Below are 21442 nucleotides of genomic sequence, written 5' to 3'. Positions count from 1 at the left end.
TATTAATTTGATTATTTAATACCAAATTAGATGAATTGTTCACGATTATTTTCTGTAAAATAAATTTCTAACAGACTTTTAGAAGAAGCAAAGTGAGTTGACCTCTGACATCCAAGTGCCCTTGGAACAGCAGGGATGGCCCACCCAGGCTGTGCAGAGGAAGGGCAGGCGGAGAGCTGCATTCTGTCTGATGAGCATGCAGAGATGTTATGTAAAGTGAAAAGCAGACTGAGCCTTAAGTGTCTGTTCGTCCACCCCTGAGTAGATGCACGGGGGCCTCTCTCTCTTACCTGGATTTCCTTTTGTGTTGACTCTTTGCTGCCAAGGTCTTCCATTGACATCCATTTTAATAACATTCCCGCAGCTTAAAAACACATTGGGAACTGCCCAGAGGGAGGTGGCATAAGGAAGAAGACAAACAGTGTGTCCATGCAAAGGATTTTTGCAAATTCTCATAGTATCTCCCATGAATTTGAACGGGAGGGGATTTACAGTGGTTGGTGGGTGTAGCGTGATCTGCCTCATTTAGGCCAGGATTTTGAGATATCTTGTTAATGGAAATACCCACAGTTGGTGACCTCGGGCTATCAGAGTAGATTTGATCAAGTTGCATTTTAATTTCCAGTGCTGCCAAGTTTAATAGACAGACTGGGAGATGCTAAAGACTCTGTGAGGGAGCAAGACCAGGCCCTGCTGCTGAAGATCATGGATCAGGCTGCTAATCCCCAGGTGAGACCAGGGTGTTCCTGCAAAGTGTCCGTGGGTTTCGGAGAAAAAAAATTTATGGTATTTCATCTGGCCCCTCTTACCCGCCCAGTGGAATTTTACAGAGGGTATACCTTTGAATAAATTAGTGAACTTAACATGGGTATGGGGTGCTTGGTTTAATTTCTTAGACTCAAGCTCATTTACGTAATTGACTCTTTGTGTCTCTGAAAAGATGGAGCTGTGATGTCAGGGCCATCGGCAGCCTGGCTGCAGCCCTGGCCCGTGTCTGCTGGTGAGCTGGGCTGCTGGGACAGACAGCCAGAGATACAGCTCTGTCTTACTGGTCCAGCTGTCCATTGTTGGGGGGTGGGGCAGGGTGAGATGGTGTGAGGAGAAGCTTTCCCAGGGCAGGTAAAACCTAGACTAGTCTGGGAAGCAGAGCAGGTTAGAGGGTGGGGTGGGCACAGCTCTTCCGGCCCAGAGAGCAGCGTGAGCAGGTGACCTCTGGTAAGTCACCGCGCCTCTGCTTCATTTTCCCCACCTGGAAACTGGGGACAGTCCCACCTCTTTTTCAGGGTTGTCGGGAAAATTAAATGCAATTACATAAAGGAATGTGTTTTGAAAGGTTTTAGCTTGATATAGAAACCTATGTTACCATTTTCCAAAAAGCTCCCCAGAGGGCTGGTGAAAGCGGGGAGGGATATGGCACCTGTGGTGAGGCCCCTGCCCTGGGGCCCCCAGCTTGGATCGGCTGCAGCAGCCTCCTCCCCTCCTCTCCCCCCTTACCTCTGCCCTCTGCAGTACGTGTGGGACCGGATGCTGGGCGGCTTCAAGCACAAGAACTTCCGCACCCGGGAAGGCACGTGTCTCTGCCTCGTGGCCACCCTCAACGCGTAAGTCTGGGTGGGGCCTGAGGGCTTCCTTGGCCAAGCTTTTGTATTTGTAACTTTTAACTTTGAAATCATCGTATATTTATAGGAAGATGTAGAGAAACGTCCTGGGAGGTGCCTCGCACCGCCCGCTGTCTTGCGAGTGCGTAGTACAGGGTCCAGACCAGGAAATCGGTGTTGATGGAGCGTGTTCAGGTTCCTCCAGTGACACACGTGTGCCCTGTGTGTTCTGTGTGTGCCCGGCCCCGTCACGAGTGCAGCCCGGGTCACTCGCTGCCACGTTCACGGGCAGCCCGGTACCCCACCCCAGGACGCTCACAGTGCTGGTCTAGCCAGTCCCCAGCCTCTGCCAGCCAGTCACCTGCTCTCCAGCTCTGAGGTTTTATTAAGAATGTTACATGAATGGAATCACACGGAACGTGACCCTTTGAGATCAACTTTGTTTTTTTCCTCACAGCATAATTCCCTTGAGATTGCATGTATGCTGTGGCCGAACAGTTCATTGCTTTTTATTGCCAAGTAGAATTCCCTGATATAGATGTATCATAATGTATTTAACCATTCACCTGTTGAATACTTCGTTTTTGGTTATTACAAATAAAACTGTTATGAATACATGCATATACCAGTTTCTGCCTGAACAGAAGTTGTCATTTATTTTGGGTCAGTGCCCAAGAGTGCAATTGCTAGGTCATTTAGCAAGTTCGTTTTAGTTTTTAAGAGAAATTCTTAGCTATTTTCCATAGTTGTCTGTACTGTTATACATTCCCACTATCAGTGTGTGAATGATTTCGTTTCTTCATAAACTAGCGTTGAATGTTATCGCTGTCTTTAATTTTAACCATTTTGATGTGCATGTAGTTTATGTTATTGTGGTTTTGCTTCCTTAATGACTGTTGATGTTTTAAGATTAAAAATTACAGATCACCTTTCCTGATTGTGAAAGTATTACTGTATATGTCACAGAAAATCAGCATGAAGAAGAAAGTGATCATTGTCTATAATTCTGCTACCTTCAGATAATCACTGTTAACATGTAGCATTTTGTTCCAGACTTTAGAGTTTTATTATTTTTTTAAAAACAAAATGGAGAGTTTAATGTTTACATTACTTGGTGGTTTTTTTCCCCTCTTAATGTGCTAGATTTTAAGGGTCATTAATTATGGCATATGTGTGAAGCTTTTAAAAAATGTTTCTGGCCTTTGATAGCAGTTGTTTCACTTCTTTATTCTGAGGGAGTAACCGAGGGTAGTCAGAGAACTGTGTTGAGAGAGCTTGTCTGTGACCGCGCTTACGGCGCTGAACGGTTGCAGTAGCTGGGTTGTTCTCAGCAGGGCAGTGTCCCCTCAGCCGTTCGTCGCAGCCTTTTCATCAAGCGCTGTTACCTGAACGTCTGTTGTAGCGGGGAGCTGCACCCAGTGGGGGAGAGGGAGAGGGTTAGCGGAGGGCTCCAGGGGCCTGCCTGGGAGCGCAGTGAGTCAGGTGGAGTAGGAACCGTCATGGGACGGACAGTGATGCCAGCATGGCGGGACCCCCGGTGGGGCAGGCTCGGGCTCAGCTTGGAGGGACCCCAAGTGCGGGGAGACTTGTGGAAAGCACTCGCAGTCTTGGACTCTGTGCAGAGGGCTTTTGGGTGTGTGTTTATTTTGGAAGCAGGTAAGGGGGGATGAGGAGTGAGCCCTGGTGAGAGAGAGTGGTGGGGTAGGGGAGGTGGCCTTCTGTCTTCTGTTTCCACCACCAGTAAAGCATTCCTTTTGTTTTCAGCTCTGGAGCACATACGTTAACACTAAGCAAGATCGTGCCACATATATGTAACCTACTAGGAGATCCCAACAGCCAGGTGAGTGTACTTAGCAAGAAGGGTAAAGTGCTGGTCTCCCAGAGTGCAGGTGCGTTTGGTGCTGTGTGGGCGGGACTTTACTCAGCTCTTAGCTCCAGGCTTGTTTGCAGTTGTTGGGTTAATCTGGGGTCCTGGGTAGACCTGGGAGCCACTCTGCTCTTCTCTCCAGGTCGGGATGGGCCCCCCATTAGCCTGTAAAGTGACATCATCCAGACCAGCTTCCAGGAGAAGGACACTGTGGTCCCCGTCTGTGTAGCCAGAGAGGTGGGCCTGGGGGAGGGAGCAGTGGCCGCCTCCCAGAGGGGGAGGGGGGCTGTACAGGGCCTGGGGCCCTTCTCGGAGGCGGCGGGAAGGTGCCATGCTTTCTTTGGGTGGTGGCCACACTGGTGCCTCACGGATGTTTTATGTAAAGAAAACAAGAACCGAGAAACAGCAAAGCACCACTGCCCTGTGTCAGGGCGGGGGTGGGGGGCGGCGCAGGTGAGCGGTGAGCCCGCCTCTGAGGCACCGTTTCTCTCTAGGTCACTCCTGGGGCCATCAAGGGCCCTGGCTGTCACCTTAGCTCACACAGCCGCTTAGATCAAGGGGCTTAACGTGGGGCCGGGACTTACAGAAGTGCACACTTTGACCCTTGAACAGCATGGGTTCAGAGCGCACAGGCCCGCCTTCAGGCGGATGTTCATAGGGTACACCGCTACACTGCATGGACCCTGGTGATCTGGATCCAAGGCGGCTGAACCACGCATGTGTGGAGGGTTTGCGCCCTGACCCCCGTGTTGTCCAGGGGTCGACTGTAGGCTGGGAACAGCACCTGAGTTTCAGCGTTGACTGGCAGCAGCTGAAGGGAGCTCCGTGGACAAGCCTGCCTTCCCCTCACTGCCCCGGCTCAGCGCCCAGAGCCTGGGGTCTGAGCGCTTCCTGCCCGCTGCTCCTTCCGTGTCTCTGGGCTTCATCCCAGTTGCATCCCTGCCTCCTTTCTGGGGCTCTGCTGTGCTGCCCATCCCTGCTTAATGCCGGGCTGTGCTGATCTCTCTCGCCTGCACCCACCTCCTTCCTGTCCGCCCTCTGCCCAGCCTTACTGAGAACCTGACACTGGAAGTGTGACGCTCAAGGCACTTTCATTTTTTGAATCATGCTTTATTGTGCAACATTAATTTAAAAATGACAGAATCTACTTTTTAAAAAGATTCTAACTTACCAAATGAACTGTTTTGCCTTTTTGCCCCCTTAATGTCTTGCCTCCACTTTGTTTTCTGTGGGAAAAATAATTTATGCAGGTCATACTCTGAGGCTGTGACCCCTGCCACATGGTGTCCTGTCCTTCTGTAGAGCAGGAAAGCCAGCCAGGCTGGCTGAGGCGCTTTGTTCCTCACTCAGGTGCTTACCTGGTGGCCCAGACGCTGAAGGGGGAGGAAATGGCAGCCCACTCCAGTGTTCTTGCCTAGAGAATCCTGTGGACAGGGGAGCCTGGTGGGCTGCTGTCCGTAGGGTCGCACAGAGTCAGACACGACTGAAGTGAGTTAGCGTGCATGTGTGCATTGGAGACAGAAATGGCACCCACTCCAGTGTTCTTGCCTGGAGAATCCCAGGCACAGAGGAGCCTGGTGGGCTGCCGTCTCCGGGGTCGCAGAGTCGGACACGACTGAAGCGACTTAGCAGCAAGCAGCAGCAGACGGTAAAGAATCTGCCGCACTGTGGGAGACCTGGGTTCAATCCCTGGGTCGGGAAGATCCCCTGGAGGAGGGCATGGCAATCCACTCCAGTATTCTTGGAGAATCCCCACGGACAGAGGAGCCTGGCGGGCTGCAGTCCATGTTGTCACAAAGAGTCAGACTCAGTAACTAAGCGACTAAGCGCAGCATAGGTGCTTACTCTGGTCTGACAGGTGATGTGAGTATTCACACTGGGCCCGGGAGGCTGAACGGGGGTCAGTGAGGCCGGGCTCGGTGGGCAGGCATCGGCCATCTAGAGTAGACAGCATCTGTAGCCAGTTTCCCACACTGAGCATCTGAGGAGCCTGTGTGTTCACATCTGCCCGAGGAGCGCTTCTCTGCACGTGAGCGAGTGCGTGCGGACTAACAGGCCCGAGGGCTCAGCTCCACCCCGGGGACGCCGCCTGCTCCCCTGACGCCAGCCTCCTTAGCCCCCCGCTCCTGGGGGTGTCTGTCCATGTGCTTGTGCCCCTGACTTCACTTGCGTTTTCTTGTCCGTCCCTCCTGCTGGTCTCCGAACCATCAAGGTCTGGACTACCCTGTCTCCTCTCTGTCGTCCCAGGACTGCCTTAGGACTGAGCGGGTTCTCCAGGGCTCTGTGCATGGCTTTCCCCTCTTGGTTGTGGCCGTCTCAGACGGTAGAGGCCATTGTGTCTTCCTGGTGCTGTCTCTGCACTGGGCGCCCAGCGTTATGGTCAGCTTCCATCCGGCTCTCAGTCCTCTGGTGGTGGCAGCGGTGTGTGTGTGTGTGTGTGTGTCTGTGTGTGTGTGTCTGTGTGTGTGTGCGCGCACGCGCGCGCTTGTGGAGGGCTCTGCATGGTCCTGCACGTGGCTCCTCGTGTCAGTGGGATTTACCTTTAAATCCCTGTAGACACTCTGTGAACCCTGTAGACACTCTGCCCCAGAGGGTGTGAGTCCTTTGATTGTGCTGTTGTTGCACAGTGACCTGCTCTTCAGAGTGACCCCACACACGGGCTCTGTGTGGCTTGGGATGCTTTTGGCTGCTGAAAGTAACTCAGAATCACGAGAGCAGCGGGGACAGTGTATTATCCCCTGTGAAGGGGGCCCGAGGGAGGGAGGCTGCAGGGCGTGTTAGCAGCTGCGTGATGTCCCCGGGCCTGTGCGTGCCTCTCTGTTCTTCCGGGCTGCCCACCCCCTGGGCTTCCTTCTCTGCAGCTCTGCCCACAGGCCTGGCACGGGTGCGGTCCAGCTGTATGTATGTCCGGCCCTCCTGGCAGATGAAAGTGGGGTGCCCCGCTGTCCCTCTCATGTTTCAGCGTTTTTGTATGGAAAGGTCCACACTCGGATAAAGTGGAGAGAGGGCTGTGCTGCACCCCGGGTGCCGTCACGTGGCCTCGGCAGTGGACCACATGACGCCAGTTTACTTCGATCGCTTTTGCTCCCCCACCCCATCATGTGGAAGCAAAATGTATTGAAGGGATGATTTTGAAGGAAATCTTAGACAGCAGGTGATTTAGTTCTCGACTCCTCCAAAAGGAGCGGGCTCCCCACCTAATCTTAACACCGCTGTCGCTTCCCGCTCCTTTGGAATGACTCGTTCCCTCGTGTCGTTAAATGCCCAGTCCAGTGCACTTCTCCCTGAGGGCCTCCTGTGGTTTAGTGTTCCCTGCGTTTCTCTTTCCCCAAGTGGAGAGACGTTTTCCAGGAGCTTTCCTCAGGTTTCCTGTCGTATCTCGTGGTTGAGAGTTGTGTCTTGGGCCCCTGCGTTATCCCAGGGTCTGGGGAGGGACAGGAGGATGGGGTGGCTTTACACTCATGAGATGCTGCCTTCCTAGCTGAGGTCAGGGTTTCCTCCTTTGGGGTGTGGGTTGCAGAACAGGGCCTGTGTCTTTTGCCTAGGAGGACAGGGCAAAGGCAGCCAGCAGTCTGGAGACACTTGCTCAATAGGGAGTCCCTTGCCAGATTGGAGAAGGAAATGACAACCCACTCCAGTACTCTTGCCTGGAAAACCCATGGACAGAGGACCCTGGTAGCCTACAGTCCATGCAGTTGAAAAGAGTCGGACACGACTGAGCGACTTCACTTTCACTTTCTGCCAGATAGGGGAAACTCCAGTTCTGCCTGAAAACCTCTGATATATCTTTATGAGCTGCCCAGCTGGCCTCAGGCAGTGAGGTATCCTGTCTGCAGGCCCCCACCCCCGGCTGCTGTCTGTTTTCCTGAGGAGTTTGATCTGCATCTTCTGAGCCTAAAACCATCTTGCAGAGCCTGAGGACCAGTGTTGATCTCAGCGCTCTCTGCAGCCGGCCCTGGGCTGGGCTGGCTGTGCGCAGGTGCCGGGCGGGTGGGAGAATGACCTCCCTGGTGAGGGTTTGACCAGCACCTGAGAAGTGGGTGGGTTGGTGGCTGTGGGGGGTGGGGTGACTTTGGCCTTGCAGGGGTTTCTGGGGCCCTCCTTTTCCCTGAGAGTGAGGCTTCCCTTTGAGTTCCAGGCTGTGTAGGGAGCCTGTTTCCTGCCACTCACGTCTGGGTGGAGTGGAGTGGGGCGGGGCGAGGCGAGGCGGAGTGGGGCGGGGCGGGGTGAGGTGAGGCGGGGCGGGGCGGGGCGGGGCAGGGCGGGGTGAGGTGAGGGGAGTGGAGTGGAGTGAGGCGGGGCGGAGGGAGGCGGGGCGGGGCGGGGCGGGGCGGGGCGGGGCGGAGTGGAGTGGAGTGACAGGCAGGCCCTGGGGCCCTTGTCTTTTGCTCCCTGAGTGGTCTGAGCTGTTGGGGTTCCTTTGCAAGGTGAGCCTGCGGGTGGCCAGAAGCCCGGCCGGGACCTCCATCGTTGCATGTAGAGGTGAACACTGCTTTGTCCCTTCAGCCTTAATTGACTTGCTTTAGGGACACTTGTCTTCTCAGCTGCGTTGCAATAGTTGATAGTGCCACACACAGTCTGTTTGTTCTGTGATTCTTGAATCGAGGGTCGTTTAACTGACCCTGTAGCTTTCTGAGCCTGAAGAGGAGTTATTTAAAGGCTAAGGTTGTTAGTCTGAAAGATGCAGATAATACCAGCTCCACCAGCCATTGTGTTGAGTGCTTCATATTCAGGACCACGGGGCACAAATGGCTGGCCTGAACTTGAATTTCGGTCTACAGGTGGGTGCGTGTGTGTGTCCATACACGTGTCTGCAGGGTGGTTTTTACTTTTGGACTTGGGACAGTTTCACATTTGGGAGATGTGTGTTTCTGAGTGTTCTCCGGAGAGTGAGGGTGAGGCAGAGCCGTGCTTGCAGCACCCCAGTATGCGTGCCCCCACGGCCATGAGCTGGCGGCCTGCTGGTAGCTGCCTGCCTGAGGCCGCACTCTGCTGCCCCCTGCCCTCGGGGTCCCCTGCCGGGGTCCTGCGTCCTCGTCCCCCCACCCTGCTCTGCCCATCGTGTTCCCTGCCTGGGCCGTGTGGCACCCTAGTTTGGCACCTAATAGGCAGTCAAATATTCGTTGAGTTGAGTCCATTATTTTTTTTAACCTCAAAGCAACCTTCCAGTTATGAAGGAGAGAATTGAGATTAAAAGAGTTTAAATATTTTGTCTAAAGTTATACAGTCTCTAAATGGCCAAGTAGGTCCTGAGGGCTACTTTGACTCTAAGGCTAGTAATTTTGTTGATTGATTGACTGAATAAGGTGATTCTTTAAATTCTATAGTGCTTTACGGTTTTTAGAAGTTACACACACAATTTCATATAGTAGTCCCATAATAACCCCCTTTCCACCCCTATATTGCCCCTGCCCCATTCCCGCTCCTCGCTGGCAACCACTAGTGTGTTTTCTCTATACAAACGTTTCTTTTTTGATTTATTTACTAGTTTGTTGTGTTTTTTAGATTCCACATATTAGTGATATCAGTATTTGCCTTTCTCTGTCTGACTTATTCCACTTAGAAGGCTAGTCATTTTTCCACTAAATCCCTTAAACTCTTTACAGCCCCGACTTGTAAGTAGCAGACAGGATATTGATTGCTCTTTAAAGAGTTTCCCCAGTGTGATCTGCTCTGGCTCTGAGCAGATATCATGACTAGAAAGTAAGCAGTGGCAATGCGCCTGTCATTGATTTCAGACAGTGGCATTGACTGCTTATGTTAGATGTGCATGTCTCAATGTGAAAATGTTTACTGACATCAGAAATTATTTCCTTTCCAAAGTAATCTGGTAATCTCTGTTATTCAGCTCAGGCTGCCATGGCAGAATACCATAGACGGGGAGGCTTGAACAAGTGAAACTTGTTTCTGGCAGTCCTGGATCAGGGTGCCAGTATGGCCAGCTCTGGTGAGGGTTCTCCTCCCATTTTGCAGACACAGAGAGCCCTCTTATAAAGACAGCCCTCCTGTCGTATCAGGCCCACTCTTATGACCTCATTTAACCTGAATTACCTTCTTCACCGGCCCTGTCTCTGTCTACAGTCATGTTGGGTTTCAACAGAGGAATTTTTTCGGGGGCTAGGGGGTGTCACATACACAATTTGGTACGTAGCATCAAGTTTTAGGTGAGAAGATAGTAAGAACCTGGAGTTTGCCTGTCTATCACAAGGGGGAAAATGTGAGTAAAATTACCTGTCATGCACTACTGTTAATCATAGGATGACTTGCAATGTTCAGGACTGTAAACTGTATTCCTACTTCTTCTCTCGTTCACTCTCTGTTTCTTTGATTTCATTGCTTGAGACCAAATCTGGAATCATATTGTTCTCCTGTCTGTGCCTGTTCTCCTCCCCTGGGTACCCCCCACAGGCTGGCCTTGAATTCATTGGATTTAAAAAGTATTTTTCTTTCCACCTTTTTTACTGGCAGAATTTTAGATCTGTAGAAAAATGGAAAGGGTAGTACAGTGAATAGCCATATTTACCATTTAACATTTTGTCACATTTGTTTTATAACTCAACATGGATACTTAGGCACACATATACACACACATACACAGAGAAATACTTTTTATTCTTGAACCATTTGAAAGTATCTAGCACACATCTTTTTACTCCTATATAATAACAGAGATATTTTTATATAATCACATGCTGTTTACACATCTGAGAAATTTAACATTGATAGACTATTAAGTTAGTGCAAAAGTAATTGCAGTTTTGGATCATGGATTTTAAATCATTATAACTAGGGTCAAACACGTCTTTATTAATCAGAATAGGAACCATTACAATCAACATACTTTGCCAATGAGAAGTAAGTTTGTTTATTCCTGTAGCATAAAAATCTATGCTTTGGGATTCAGTGAACTCTTGGAAAGCATTTCCTACCTCCTTCTGGTTTGTGAGTGTTTTCCCTGCAAAAAGTTGTAGAGATGCTTGAAGAAGTGGTAGTCGGTTGGTGAGAGGTCAGGTGAACATGGTGGATAAGGCAAAACTTCATAGCCCAATTTGGTCAACTTTTGAAGCTTTGGTTGTGCAACATGTGATCAGGCATTGTTGTGAAGAACTGGGCCCATTCTGTTGACCCATTCTAGCTGCAGACATTGCAGTTTCCAGTACATTTCCTCAATCTGCTGAGCATACTTCTCAGATGTAATGGTTTTACTGGAATTCAGAAAGCTGTAGTGGATCACATGGGCAGGAGACCACCAAACAGTGACCATGAGCTTTTTTTGGTGCAGGTCTGGCTTTGGGAAGTGCTTTGGAGCTTCTCAGGCCAACCACTGAGCTGGTCATTGCCGGTTGTTGTATAAAATCCACTTTTAATTGCCTGCCAGGCTCCTCTATCCATGGAATTCTCTAAGCAAGAATACTGGAGTGGGTTGCCATTTTATTCTCCAGGGGTTTAATTGCACATCACAATCCAATTGAGAAATGGTTTGTTGTCATATAGAATAAGAGGAGATGACAATTCAAAACAACAGCTTTTTTAAAAAAATTTTCGGTCAGCTCATGAGGCACCCACTTACTGAGCTTTTCCACCTTTCCAAGTTGCTTCAAATGCTGAATGATCATAGAATTATCAACATTGCGTTCTTCGGCAACTTCTCCTGTAGTTGTAAGAGGATCGGCTTCGATGATTGGTCTCAGTTAGTTGTTGTCAACTTCCAATGGCCGGCCACTGCACTCCTCATCTGCAAGGCTCTTGTCTCCTTTGCAGAACTTCTTGAACCACCACTGCACTGTATGTTCATTGGCAGTTCCTGGGCCAAATGTGTTGCTGATGTTGCAAGTTGTCTGCACTGTTTTAGGACCCATTTTGAACTCAAATAAAAAGTTACTCAAATTTACTTTTTGTGTGACATCATTTATATAGTCTAAAATAAATATAAATAACATGTAATAAAACATTGTAATAACATTAGCAATAAAACAAAATGAGAAATGTGCATTAAAATGATGTATAACACAACCACATTTATATAGGAATGTATTCCAATATCAAATGGCAAAGTTCAACAATCCAAAATCCCAGTTACTTTTGCACCAGCCTTATGTTTGGTATATACACAGTCCATATTCAAATTCCCCCATTTTCTGTTTTGTTTTGTTTTTTAATAACGCTCATCCTGTCTCTGGAGCCTTATTTATCTGGACCTTCTTTCCCCTGTCTGTGTGTGGCCAAACTGCTGCCCTGAGCTTCCTGAAGCTTATGCCCTGCTGCTCCGCCTTCACGCCTCTGCACTGGCTGGTCACCTTGTTTGGAGCCTGTCTCATCCCATTTCTTCCTGCTGAAAAGCTGTGTTTCTAAGCACATTTTAAGTGGTTCCTTCCTCTTCCATAAAATGTTTCTTGGTATCCTCTGGTGTGCTCACTCCCCTCTACTGTGTGAGCTCTCTGTACTCTTTTGTACAACATTTATTACACCCTGCCCTGTATTGAATGTAGAATTTATGGACTTTTTCCATCTACCTTTCAGAACTTTGCACTTGAACACAGGTGCTGTATAACCTTCACCACACTTTTCTGTTGCTAAGTATTTAATTGGCCCACATCCAGAATGCTTTACATGGTGTTTTATTTTTAGAATGATTCACTTATTTGTAGTGTTTTCCACTTTGGTCTGAAATTTCTAGTTTCCAGACATCATCTTAAAGGATGAAAAGAACTGAGGGGTGTAGACTCTGACATGGACACAGGGCTGGGATCTGAGTTTTTCCGCGCTCTCTGGAGCCGTGCCCACAGAGTCAGAGCTGTCACAGCAGGCTCTGTCCCATGCCGCGTCTCGCAGGGGTTGTGTTCAGAGTCCCGTTGGTGAGTGGGTGATGAACTTGGGGTGTTGGATAGCCTGTTGTGTCCGCAGCAGGAAGCGCTGGGAATGACACAGAGCAGCTGTAAGATCTCTTCTTTTACATCTAGGTTCGAGATGCAGCAATAAACAGCTTAGTGGAAATTTACAGACATGTAGGAGAACGTGTGAGGGCAGATCTCAGTAAAAAAGGATTGCCACAGTCCCGGTGAGTTCAGACTTTTTTCCTTTCTCTTGCTCTTTCCCCTCCTCTTTCTCAGTTAACATCCTGGTTTGCATTGCTTATTTTGTTATGGGGTAATTTTTTTGAAAGACGATATGGTGAGAAGATTGGTGGATGGCAGTCTTGTCCAGATCATGTCTCAGGGGTCCCCTTTCATTCCACTTGCTCAAAAGTAGGACTTTCTCACCCAGACATCTGACCTGGTCCCATGCCACAGACTGTTTTTAGAAGCATATTTAAAAGTGATTGGTGTTGAAAGATTTTGCATTCTCTGGGTTCATGTGGTTCTATATTTCGTATGTACATGGAACCTGGTATCTTGGGGGCTTGGAGTGTATTTGTTTGAATGAAGCCTTCCCCAGATAAATCTGGATAGAAATATATAAGTGATAATTCTGGATATCTTTGAGATGGTAGCTTTGTGGCTAGTAATGCCAGTTTCAAAATGCAAGTCTCCAGTGCAAGGAGATTAGTGTCTTACCATATCCAGAGTCCCCTTGAGTCCACAGATGTTTCTGTTGTCAAACTTTTAAAAATAATGAAAAATCAGTTATCTATGATTTTAAACTGTGATGTAGAAATTTTATACCAAATGAGTTTTAAACCTTTTGACTGTCTAATTGGGAGAAAGTAATATGAAAACGCGGGGAAGTTAGGCCCGGATGGGACTCCCAAGTGGTTTGCCTGGGCCTGTCATTGTGCCCGTGGGGACAGCTGAGGCCAGTGCCAGGAAGTGACTGGAGACACGACCCAGCTGGGAAGCCGGGGCTCAGGCTGACATCCTGGGCTTCGCTTTCTCTGTCCAGTCCACAGATGAGCTTGCAGAGTGTCGGGCATCTCCACCTGGGGCAGAATGTTGAGACACACAGGAGCCATCTGTCTTGACGCCCCTCAGTTGGGTGTGATGGAAGTGGGCGACTGGCCCTGCAGTCAGGGTGCCGGAGGCACTTGAGGCGGGCAGCCTTCCTTGCTGAGTGTCACATCTGACCGCATCATGGTCCCTGGGCCTTTGTTGTGTTTTTTTTTTTTAAAGCACTGCAGTATTTTATAACAGTAGAAAATGCTGGGGATACTCGGTACTAGCAGACAACGTGATCCATGAGCCCTGGGGGAGGGGTCAGCAGTTGGTGTGGTGGACGCCAGCCATTTACACTGAAGCCTTTCAGTGGACAGGGTCATCAGACAAGAATACAGCCACTCTTCATGTTTTTTACGTGAAGGTAATCTGTGAGAGCAAGGGTTTTTAACTCTGGCATTTTATGAACCTCCACTTCGTAGTCTCTGAATATATGGTGAGAGCACTCGGGAGGGAGATGAACTACAAAGGCCTGAGCAGGCTCTCAGGGAAAGCTGGAGGCTGCAGGGACACAGGGGCTACTTACTGATGATGTCACCGTCACTGTTGGGGAAATGGGTCTTGGGCCGTGAGAGCCTCTCCTGCCCGAGGCCTGGTGTCACCTCGCTGAGTGCCTCGTGGTGAGCCTAGGCCATGGCCGGCCCGTCTTCCCCGTGGGATTCCTCTGTCATGTTCAGCAGTCGCTCCAGCAGCTGGGCACGTGACGTGGTGAAACTGAGGTCTAGCGAGGTGGGCGCAGAGGGCGAGTCACGCTGCAGGCCGAGGCCTGCATTTGGGGTCGGCCTGGCTCTGCCTGGACGCTAGACTGCGGGGCTGCCCATCGTGTCCACAGAGCGGGGTCGGAAGCCTGGCCCGGGTGTGGCTGCCCACCTGCCTTCCTGTTGGGACTCTGGCATTTGTGGAGCCTTGGGCAGTGCTGGTTGAACAGCCCCCACAAACCCTGGCCCTCAGGTTTAATGAGCTTGCCTAGTGCCAGCATTCCATGCGTCCTGTCCCGGCTTGTGGCTGGGAATTGAGCATGTCCTTTGTGACTCCACCAGGAGAAACTCCAGGAATCTTGAGTCGAGTTTCCCGTGGTCCTCACCCCTTGGCTGATTCTCCTTTCTGTCCTTTTATATTGTAATAATCAGAGCTGTCAGTGTGACTGTGCCTGAGTCCTCCCAGTGAGTCGTGAAACCTGGGCTGGTCTTAGGGGCCCCACAGAGTGAGGGAGGTGAGGTCCTGGAGCTGGGGCTGGAGCCTTCTCGTGCAGACTCCCTGTCATGGTTTTTTCCCCACTCTCAACTCTACTCTCTTGAAAAAAAGAAAAGATTAAGAAGAAGTAACAGAAGAGTTAGTGCCTCTGTGATGAGGAATGAGTTTCCACTGTCTCATGTTAGCTGAAACCCTTCCTCAAGTTCTGGACCAGAAGGAGAGGGTAAGCCTAGGGAAGTGACCCCCCGCTTCACAGCCATTGTCGTAAAACTGGCAGACACGGTGCTTGAAGAACTAGGCTGTTGGTTCTTTATAAAACTTGACTGGAAGAATCGGAAACCTCTTTCATCTTTATATTTATTACAAGACAGTTACATAGAACCTTGCACTATGAGGGTCAGAAGCTCTGAGTGCCACCTTAATTTTGATGGGGAGGAGTCCAGATAGAATAGGTCCTAGAAAGAATCTCCTTCCGTCATTTGGAAAGTTCAGTATCTGCTCTGTGTGGCTCCAAGTGGCTGACTAGAATGCTTTGAATATCCTAGACTTCTTTTACATCGTTATAGGTTTTTCATCGTTGTTACAGGAGCATAGAAGAATCTTTAGCTTGGCAAGATTCCATAGCACTAACAAAATATTGTGAAATTTGCTTAATGTTTTCTAAAACTTGCCTTTAGTCCTGGAATAAAAAATGTTGTCCTCTAGCAGCTGTCCTTGGCAGTTTAGTGGTTAAGAATCCACGTGTCCATTTCAGGGGACACAATTTTGATACCTGGTTGGGGAACTAGGGTCCCACATGCCCTGCACCACAGCAGAAAAGGAGACAACGTTGTCTTCTTATGAGTTTGTTCTCAACAAACTTGAGAACTTGGGTGAGTACTGTATTTGAGAAGATTAATTGTGTCTCTAGGAAATAAAATACATGATGAAAAAGAATGCCTTTCTCATGGCAGCTAACTGATGTAGTAAGAGTGATCTGATTTAGGCAGCAGTTTTCTTTGCCCATTTCACAAAGGAGAGAGAGTTGCGTATTCTTCAGCTTCACTTTGAAGGAGCTGGAATCATCATTTGGGTCGATGTGTTCAATTGTTATTTGAGTATGTCATCTGTTGGCTAAAGTCACTTTCATCCAAAGGAGAGAGTGGAGATATTCAGCCCAATCTCCATCTTAGAAGGTGTTGTCTATGTGGGGTCTCAGCACAGCTGAGCTGTGAACGTCAGTCAGCATAGTATTTGGAAATGTTCTGTTGTTTTACACGTATTGTTTTCACAATTCACACACATGATGTGTTCAGAAACCAGGTACTGCACGATTCACTTCTCACTGTCCATTTTTAAGAGGCCATCGCTGTAGGATATTTGTGAGATGTCTCTGGATCTGAGGAAAATGTCGGTAGATCCTGTCACTTACTGTCCAAGGCTTCCCTTCACAGACAGATGCTGTCTGCCCACGTGGACACTCACTGTTACCCCACCATATATGCCAGAAAATATTTCTATTCCATATAGTATGATTTAGTTTGTGAGGCTTTGGTAGAAAGACTGCTGGTGTGAAGTTTCTTCTGGAACCACCATTTGGGAACCAGGCTCCTGAGACAGCAGCTGCTTTAAGTCTGAGGCTAGTTCTAAGCTCTAGATAGAGCTGAAATATGTCATTGGATACATTGTAACTCTTCAGTGAACTTTGTGAGCCTGCAGTTTTGAATATAGCTCTCATAGTATTTGTTTATAAAAAACTTGCAAACATTCACTAGACATTATTATCTAATGATTGTATTGTTAAGGGGAGAATTGAAGCTTTCTTATTTTTGGTTTTAATTTGCTTGCTAAAACTTTGGTGTTAACAGGGAGGTCCCAGGGCAAAAGCAGATGAGAAATGTGCTCTGTAACAGCCCTCTCGTTTCTTTTTTAAAAAAATTTGATTTTGGCTGCACTGGGTCTGTGTTGCTGCTTTCTCCAGTTGTGGAGAATGGGATGCTCTGTAGCTGGCATGCTCAGGCTTCTTATTGTGGTGGTCTCCCTTGCTGGAAGCATGAGCTCTAGAACATGGACTCATAGCTGTGGCTCACGGGCCTCGTTACTCTGCAGCATGTGGGGTCTTCCTGGACCCGGGATCAAACCTGTGTTCCTTGCATTCACAGGCAGATTCTTAAGCCCTAGAGCACTGGTGAAGTCCACCCCCTCATTGCTAAATTTTTTTTCTGTAAGTCATTCATACGGAGAAGGTTGACTAGATTTATAAGATACATTGAAAAAAGGGCAGTTTCTTACCTCTTCTGCCACTTAGCTGTTTTCCTGCTGTTTTCCTGACTCTCGTATCTGGTGCTCTGTCTGAGTGCCATGTGTGTCCTGCTGTCTCTCAGCTTTTTGTCGCTCCTAAGAACTTTACTTCGCATTATGAAGCGTGAATTTCAGTTCTGTCCTCCTGCCCGCCCTCAGGCATACTTAGCCTCCCCACAACATCCACCAGACCTAGTCACGTTCTCATGGCCTTAGCACACCCTAACGTGTCCCAGTGCACGCCGCTCTCAGCTCACTGTCGTGCCTGGCGCGGCCCTGCCCGCCCCACCCCGCCGCCCCCTGGCTCTGTCTCTGGCCTGTGTGCTTGTCTGCATGCACCTCCTGCGCTCGGCTGTCCGCACACTGCGGCCAGGCGCGTCTCCTCCCGCCTCCCCGGCCACACCGCCACCTCCGCCGCTTTCTCTGACCCCTCCCGGGGCCGCACTGCACCTTGCTCCGAGGTGCAGCTGCTGATTCTTGGAGACATCGTCTTGCTTGGTTTTCTCCCTCACCAGTCACTTTCTGAGGAAAGATGTGGAGAAGAATAGTTTTTTGAGCCTGAGAATATTCTCTCTTGATATTGATAGTTTGTCTGGGTCTAGAAATCTAGGTTAAAGGCCTTTTCTTCACCCAAAATGTGGAAGCTCATGTGCCTCCTCCCCTTATTGAGTCCCAGCTTTCAGTGTTTCTAGTGAGAAGTCCACAGTCATTCTGACTTTTTGCATATGTTGTCTCTTTGCTTCTCTTTGTTCTCAGTGTTGATCTGAAACTTGATAGTGGACCTTATATGAGGCTACTTTTATGCATTTGGAGGGCCTTTCACGATGGAACCTCATGTCGTCTAGTTCTGGGCAGGTTCTTTATAATGACCTCTTGGACTAGTTGATCCATTGATCCTCTTATTTTTCTCTCCCATTTATAGCTTCACAGTTTTGCCCTGTGAGTAATGCTGCTGTGACATAGGGTGTATATATTTATATCTGTTCCATTCCCTGCTTTCAGTTCTTTGGGTATATAGTCAGTAGAAACTGGAGCAAGTGGTAATTCTGTGTGTAAGTTTTTTGAGGAACTGCCATTCTGTTCTGTAGCTGTTGCACCAGTTTGGATTTCTGTCAGCAGTGTATATCCTTGTCAAAAATTGTTATTTTCCGTTTTATTTTGATCAATAGCCATCCTAATAAGGTTTCTCATTGTGGTTTTGATCCTCATAGAATTTCTGTTGGAACTTTGTTGAAAATGAACTGACCATTAATGTAAAGATTTCTTTCTGCTCACTTACTTTCCATTGATCTATATGCCTGTCCTACTAGTAGCACATTGTCTTCATTAATGGAACTTCGTAGTAAATTTGAAGTCAAAGTTTGTTCTTTTTAAGATTGTTTTGGCAATTTTGGGTCCCTTGGACGTCCTTGTGAATTTTAGGTTGTATTTGTCAATTTCTGCCTAAAAAAGGCACCTGGGATTTTGGTAGGAAATGAATCTGTAAAGAGTTTGGGCAATACTACCATCTTAATAACACTGTCTTCCAATCCATGAACATGGAATGTCTTTCCATTTTTAGAAGTGTTTAATTACCTTAAATGATTGCTCAGTAGTATCCAGAGGACATGACTTGCACTTCTTTTGTTAAATTTATTCCTTGTGTTTTCTTTTGGTGCTATTCTAAGTAGAATTTCTTTTATTTTCAATTTCAGATGGTTCATCGTTAATGTATATAGATTACAGTTGATTTTTTTATATTGGTCTTGAATCCTGCACCCTTGCTGAACTCCCTGGTTCTAATGCTTTTACTGTGGACTGCTTGGGATTTTTAAATACAAGATGTGTCAGCTGCCAGCAGAGAGAGTTTGTCCCTCTCAATCCCCAGCTACATGTTACCCCTCACCCTTCCCCTTCCCACTGGCTTGTTTGCTTTCCGTATCTGTGAGTCTGGTTTTTTGTTTGTTTTGTTCACTGGTTTTATTCCACACATAAGTGATAGCATATTGTGTTTGTCTTTTTCTGACTGGCTTATTCATTTGGTATGGTGTACTTTCATTTTCATTCATCTCAAAGTATTATCTAATTTCCCTTTTATTTTCATCTGACCTGTTTGTTATTAGGGCTGTTCTATTAAATTCCAACATTATTTCTATTTGTTATTCATTTCTACTTTTATCCTGTTATGGTCATAAATCATAATTCCTGTGTTCCATGGTTTTAGTTCTTTGAAATTTTTTGGGGCTTGTTTTATGGCCCAGTATGTGGTCTGTCCTACAGAATGTTCCAGGTGCACTTGATAAGAATCTATATTTTGTTGTTATTGAAACATGCAATATCGAAGTCGTCTTTTAATACTGATGACTTACTTATTTCTCTCTTCAGTTCTGTCACTTTTTGTGTTACATATTTGGGGGCTCTGTTCTTGAAAGTGAAAGTTGCTCAGTCATGTCCAACTCTTTGCAACCCTATGGGCTATACAGGCCATGGAATTCTCTAGGCCAGAATACTGGAGTGGGTAGCATTCCCTTCTCCAGGGAATCTTCCCAACCCAGGGATTGAACCCAGGTCTCCCCCATTGCAGGCAGATTCTTTACCAGCTGAGCCATGAGGGAAGCCCTTGAATACTGGAGTGGGTAGCCTATCCCTTCTCCAGTGGATCTTCCCGACCCAGGAATTGAATGGGGGTCTTGACCTTTTTGTGTCATATATTTGGGGGCTCTGTTCTTAGGTGCCTATAATTATGTCTTTCTGATAAATTGATCCCCCTGTCAATGTCAAATGTTCTTCTTTGTCCCTGATAGCACTTTTTGTCTTGAAGTCTATACTGTCTGAAATTAGTATAGCCACCCTAGGTCTCTTTTGAACACTTTTTTCCGTGGATTATCTTTTTATATTCTTTTGCTTTCAGCCTTTGTGTCTTTGTGACTGAAATGAATCTCTCGTAGCCAGCATACAGTTGGGTCTTGATTGTTTATTGAGCCTGGAAATCTTTGTCATTTAACTGAAGTATTTAATTCCATTCATATTTAATGTACTACTGATAAGGTAGACTTTGTTTCTGCTATTTTATGTTGCTCTTTCTGTTTTATATGTCATGACTTTTTTATTTCTCTGTTCTTCCAGTGCTGCCTTATTTTGTAATAAGCAGGTATTTTCTGGTGTGCCAGTTTAATTTTCCTGCTATTTTTTTTAGGGAATTATTAGTGTTTGTTCTGGGGATTTCAGTTTACATCTTAAATTATAGCAGTTTAATTTGAATTATTATTCTTAATTTTAGAATTAAAAACTTTACTCCTACATAGCTCTGTTTTCTTCTCCTCTGTTGCTGTTCTTTTCATGAATATTACATCTTTGTACATTATAAGCTATCCAGCATATAGTTTTCTAATTACTGCTTTGTGTAAGCGTCCTTTTAAGTCATGTAAGACCAGAGGAGAGTTAAAAATAAAAAAGTAAGTAAATGTGTACTGTATTTTATATCTACCTGTGTTTTGTATTTGTTGTTGTTTAGTCGCTAAGTTGTGTCTGACTCTTTTGTGATCCCATGGACTATAGCCTGCCAGGCTTCTCTGTCCTTGGGATTTCCCAGGTAAGAATAGTGGAATATTGGTTGTTATTTTCTTCCCTGGGGAATCTTCCTGACCCAGGGATTGAACCTCAGTTTCCTGCATTGGCAGGCAGATGCTTTACTACTGAGCCACCAGGGAAGCCTGTGTTTTATGTTTACCTTTGTAGGGTTAGTCTCCTCTTGTTATCTGCGGGGGATTGGTTCCAGGACCCACTGTGGATGTCAGAAGTCCACTGATGCCTGAGTCTGTTTTATAATTGGGGTAGTATTACATATATGTGTATAACATATGTGTATACTTTAAATCGTCTCTAGATTACTTATAATAATACCTGCTACAGTGTAAATTCTATGTAAATAGTAGCTGGCATGTGGAAAATTCAAGTTTTTGTTTTCAGTTCAGTTGCTCAGTCGTGTCCCACTCTTTGCAACCACATGGACCACAGCGTGCCAGGCCTCCCTGTCCATTACCAACTCCCAGAGTTTAACCAGACTCATGTCCATCGAGTCGGTGATGCCATCCAACCGTCTCATCCTCTGTCATCCCCTTCTTCTCCTGTCCTCAATCTTTCCAAGCATCAGGGTATTTCATTTGGAACTTTCTAAAATTAAAAAAAAATTTTTTTTTGATCCACTGTTGATTGACTCCCTGGATGTAGAACCCACAGATATGGAAGGCTGACTGAACTTTTTCTGGTGTTCTTTATGTCTTCATGTGAATGTGGGCTATTGTATTGTGTTCTTTCGTTTAAAGCTGAAGGAGTCTGTTATTTTATTTTTTGCTTATTGAGAAATGTCTGAAATTCTCCTTCATTTCTCCTACTACCCAGGTTTGCACTTTATTATATTGGTAGTATGGCTTCATGTAAAGACTGAAATACCTTTGGTCCAGAGAGGCTTCTCTGCTTCATTTTTTGGAGGGTAATTTTCTTGGGTGTAGAATTCTTGGCTGAGATTTTTAGTTGTAGGACTTATATTCCCATAACTGTCTGATTTCCATTGTTTTAAATGAAAAATCAGTTGT

The 21442-nt window shown here is 47.1% G+C and overlaps 1 protein-coding gene across 12 annotated transcripts in view; it reads left to right on the top strand.

Moving 5' to 3' along the window:
• Nucleotides 1-21442, top strand: part of CLASP1 (cytoplasmic linker associated protein 1) — a 266051-nt gene that overhangs the window by 93435 nt on the left and 151174 nt on the right. For all 12 annotated transcript variants that reach the window (XM_043894511.1, XM_043894523.1, XM_043894522.1 and 9 more), the window contains exons 4-7: nt 626-729; nt 1510-1601; nt 3363-3438; nt 12426-12523. In XM_043894511.1, the coding sequence (XP_043750446.1) occupies nt 626-729; nt 1510-1601; nt 3363-3438; nt 12426-12523 (370 nt within the window). The remainder of the gene's footprint in view (nt 1-625; nt 730-1509; nt 1602-3362; nt 3439-12425; nt 12524-21442) is intronic.

This window comes from Cervus elaphus, chromosome 33 (assembly GCF_910594005.1).
Source record: "Cervus elaphus chromosome 33, mCerEla1.1, whole genome shotgun sequence".
NCBI classification, from domain to species: Eukaryota; Metazoa; Chordata; class Mammalia; order Artiodactyla; family Cervidae; genus Cervus; species Cervus elaphus.
Note: the sequence above shows the minus strand (reverse complement) of the source record. Positions and strands in the feature narration are given on the sequence as shown.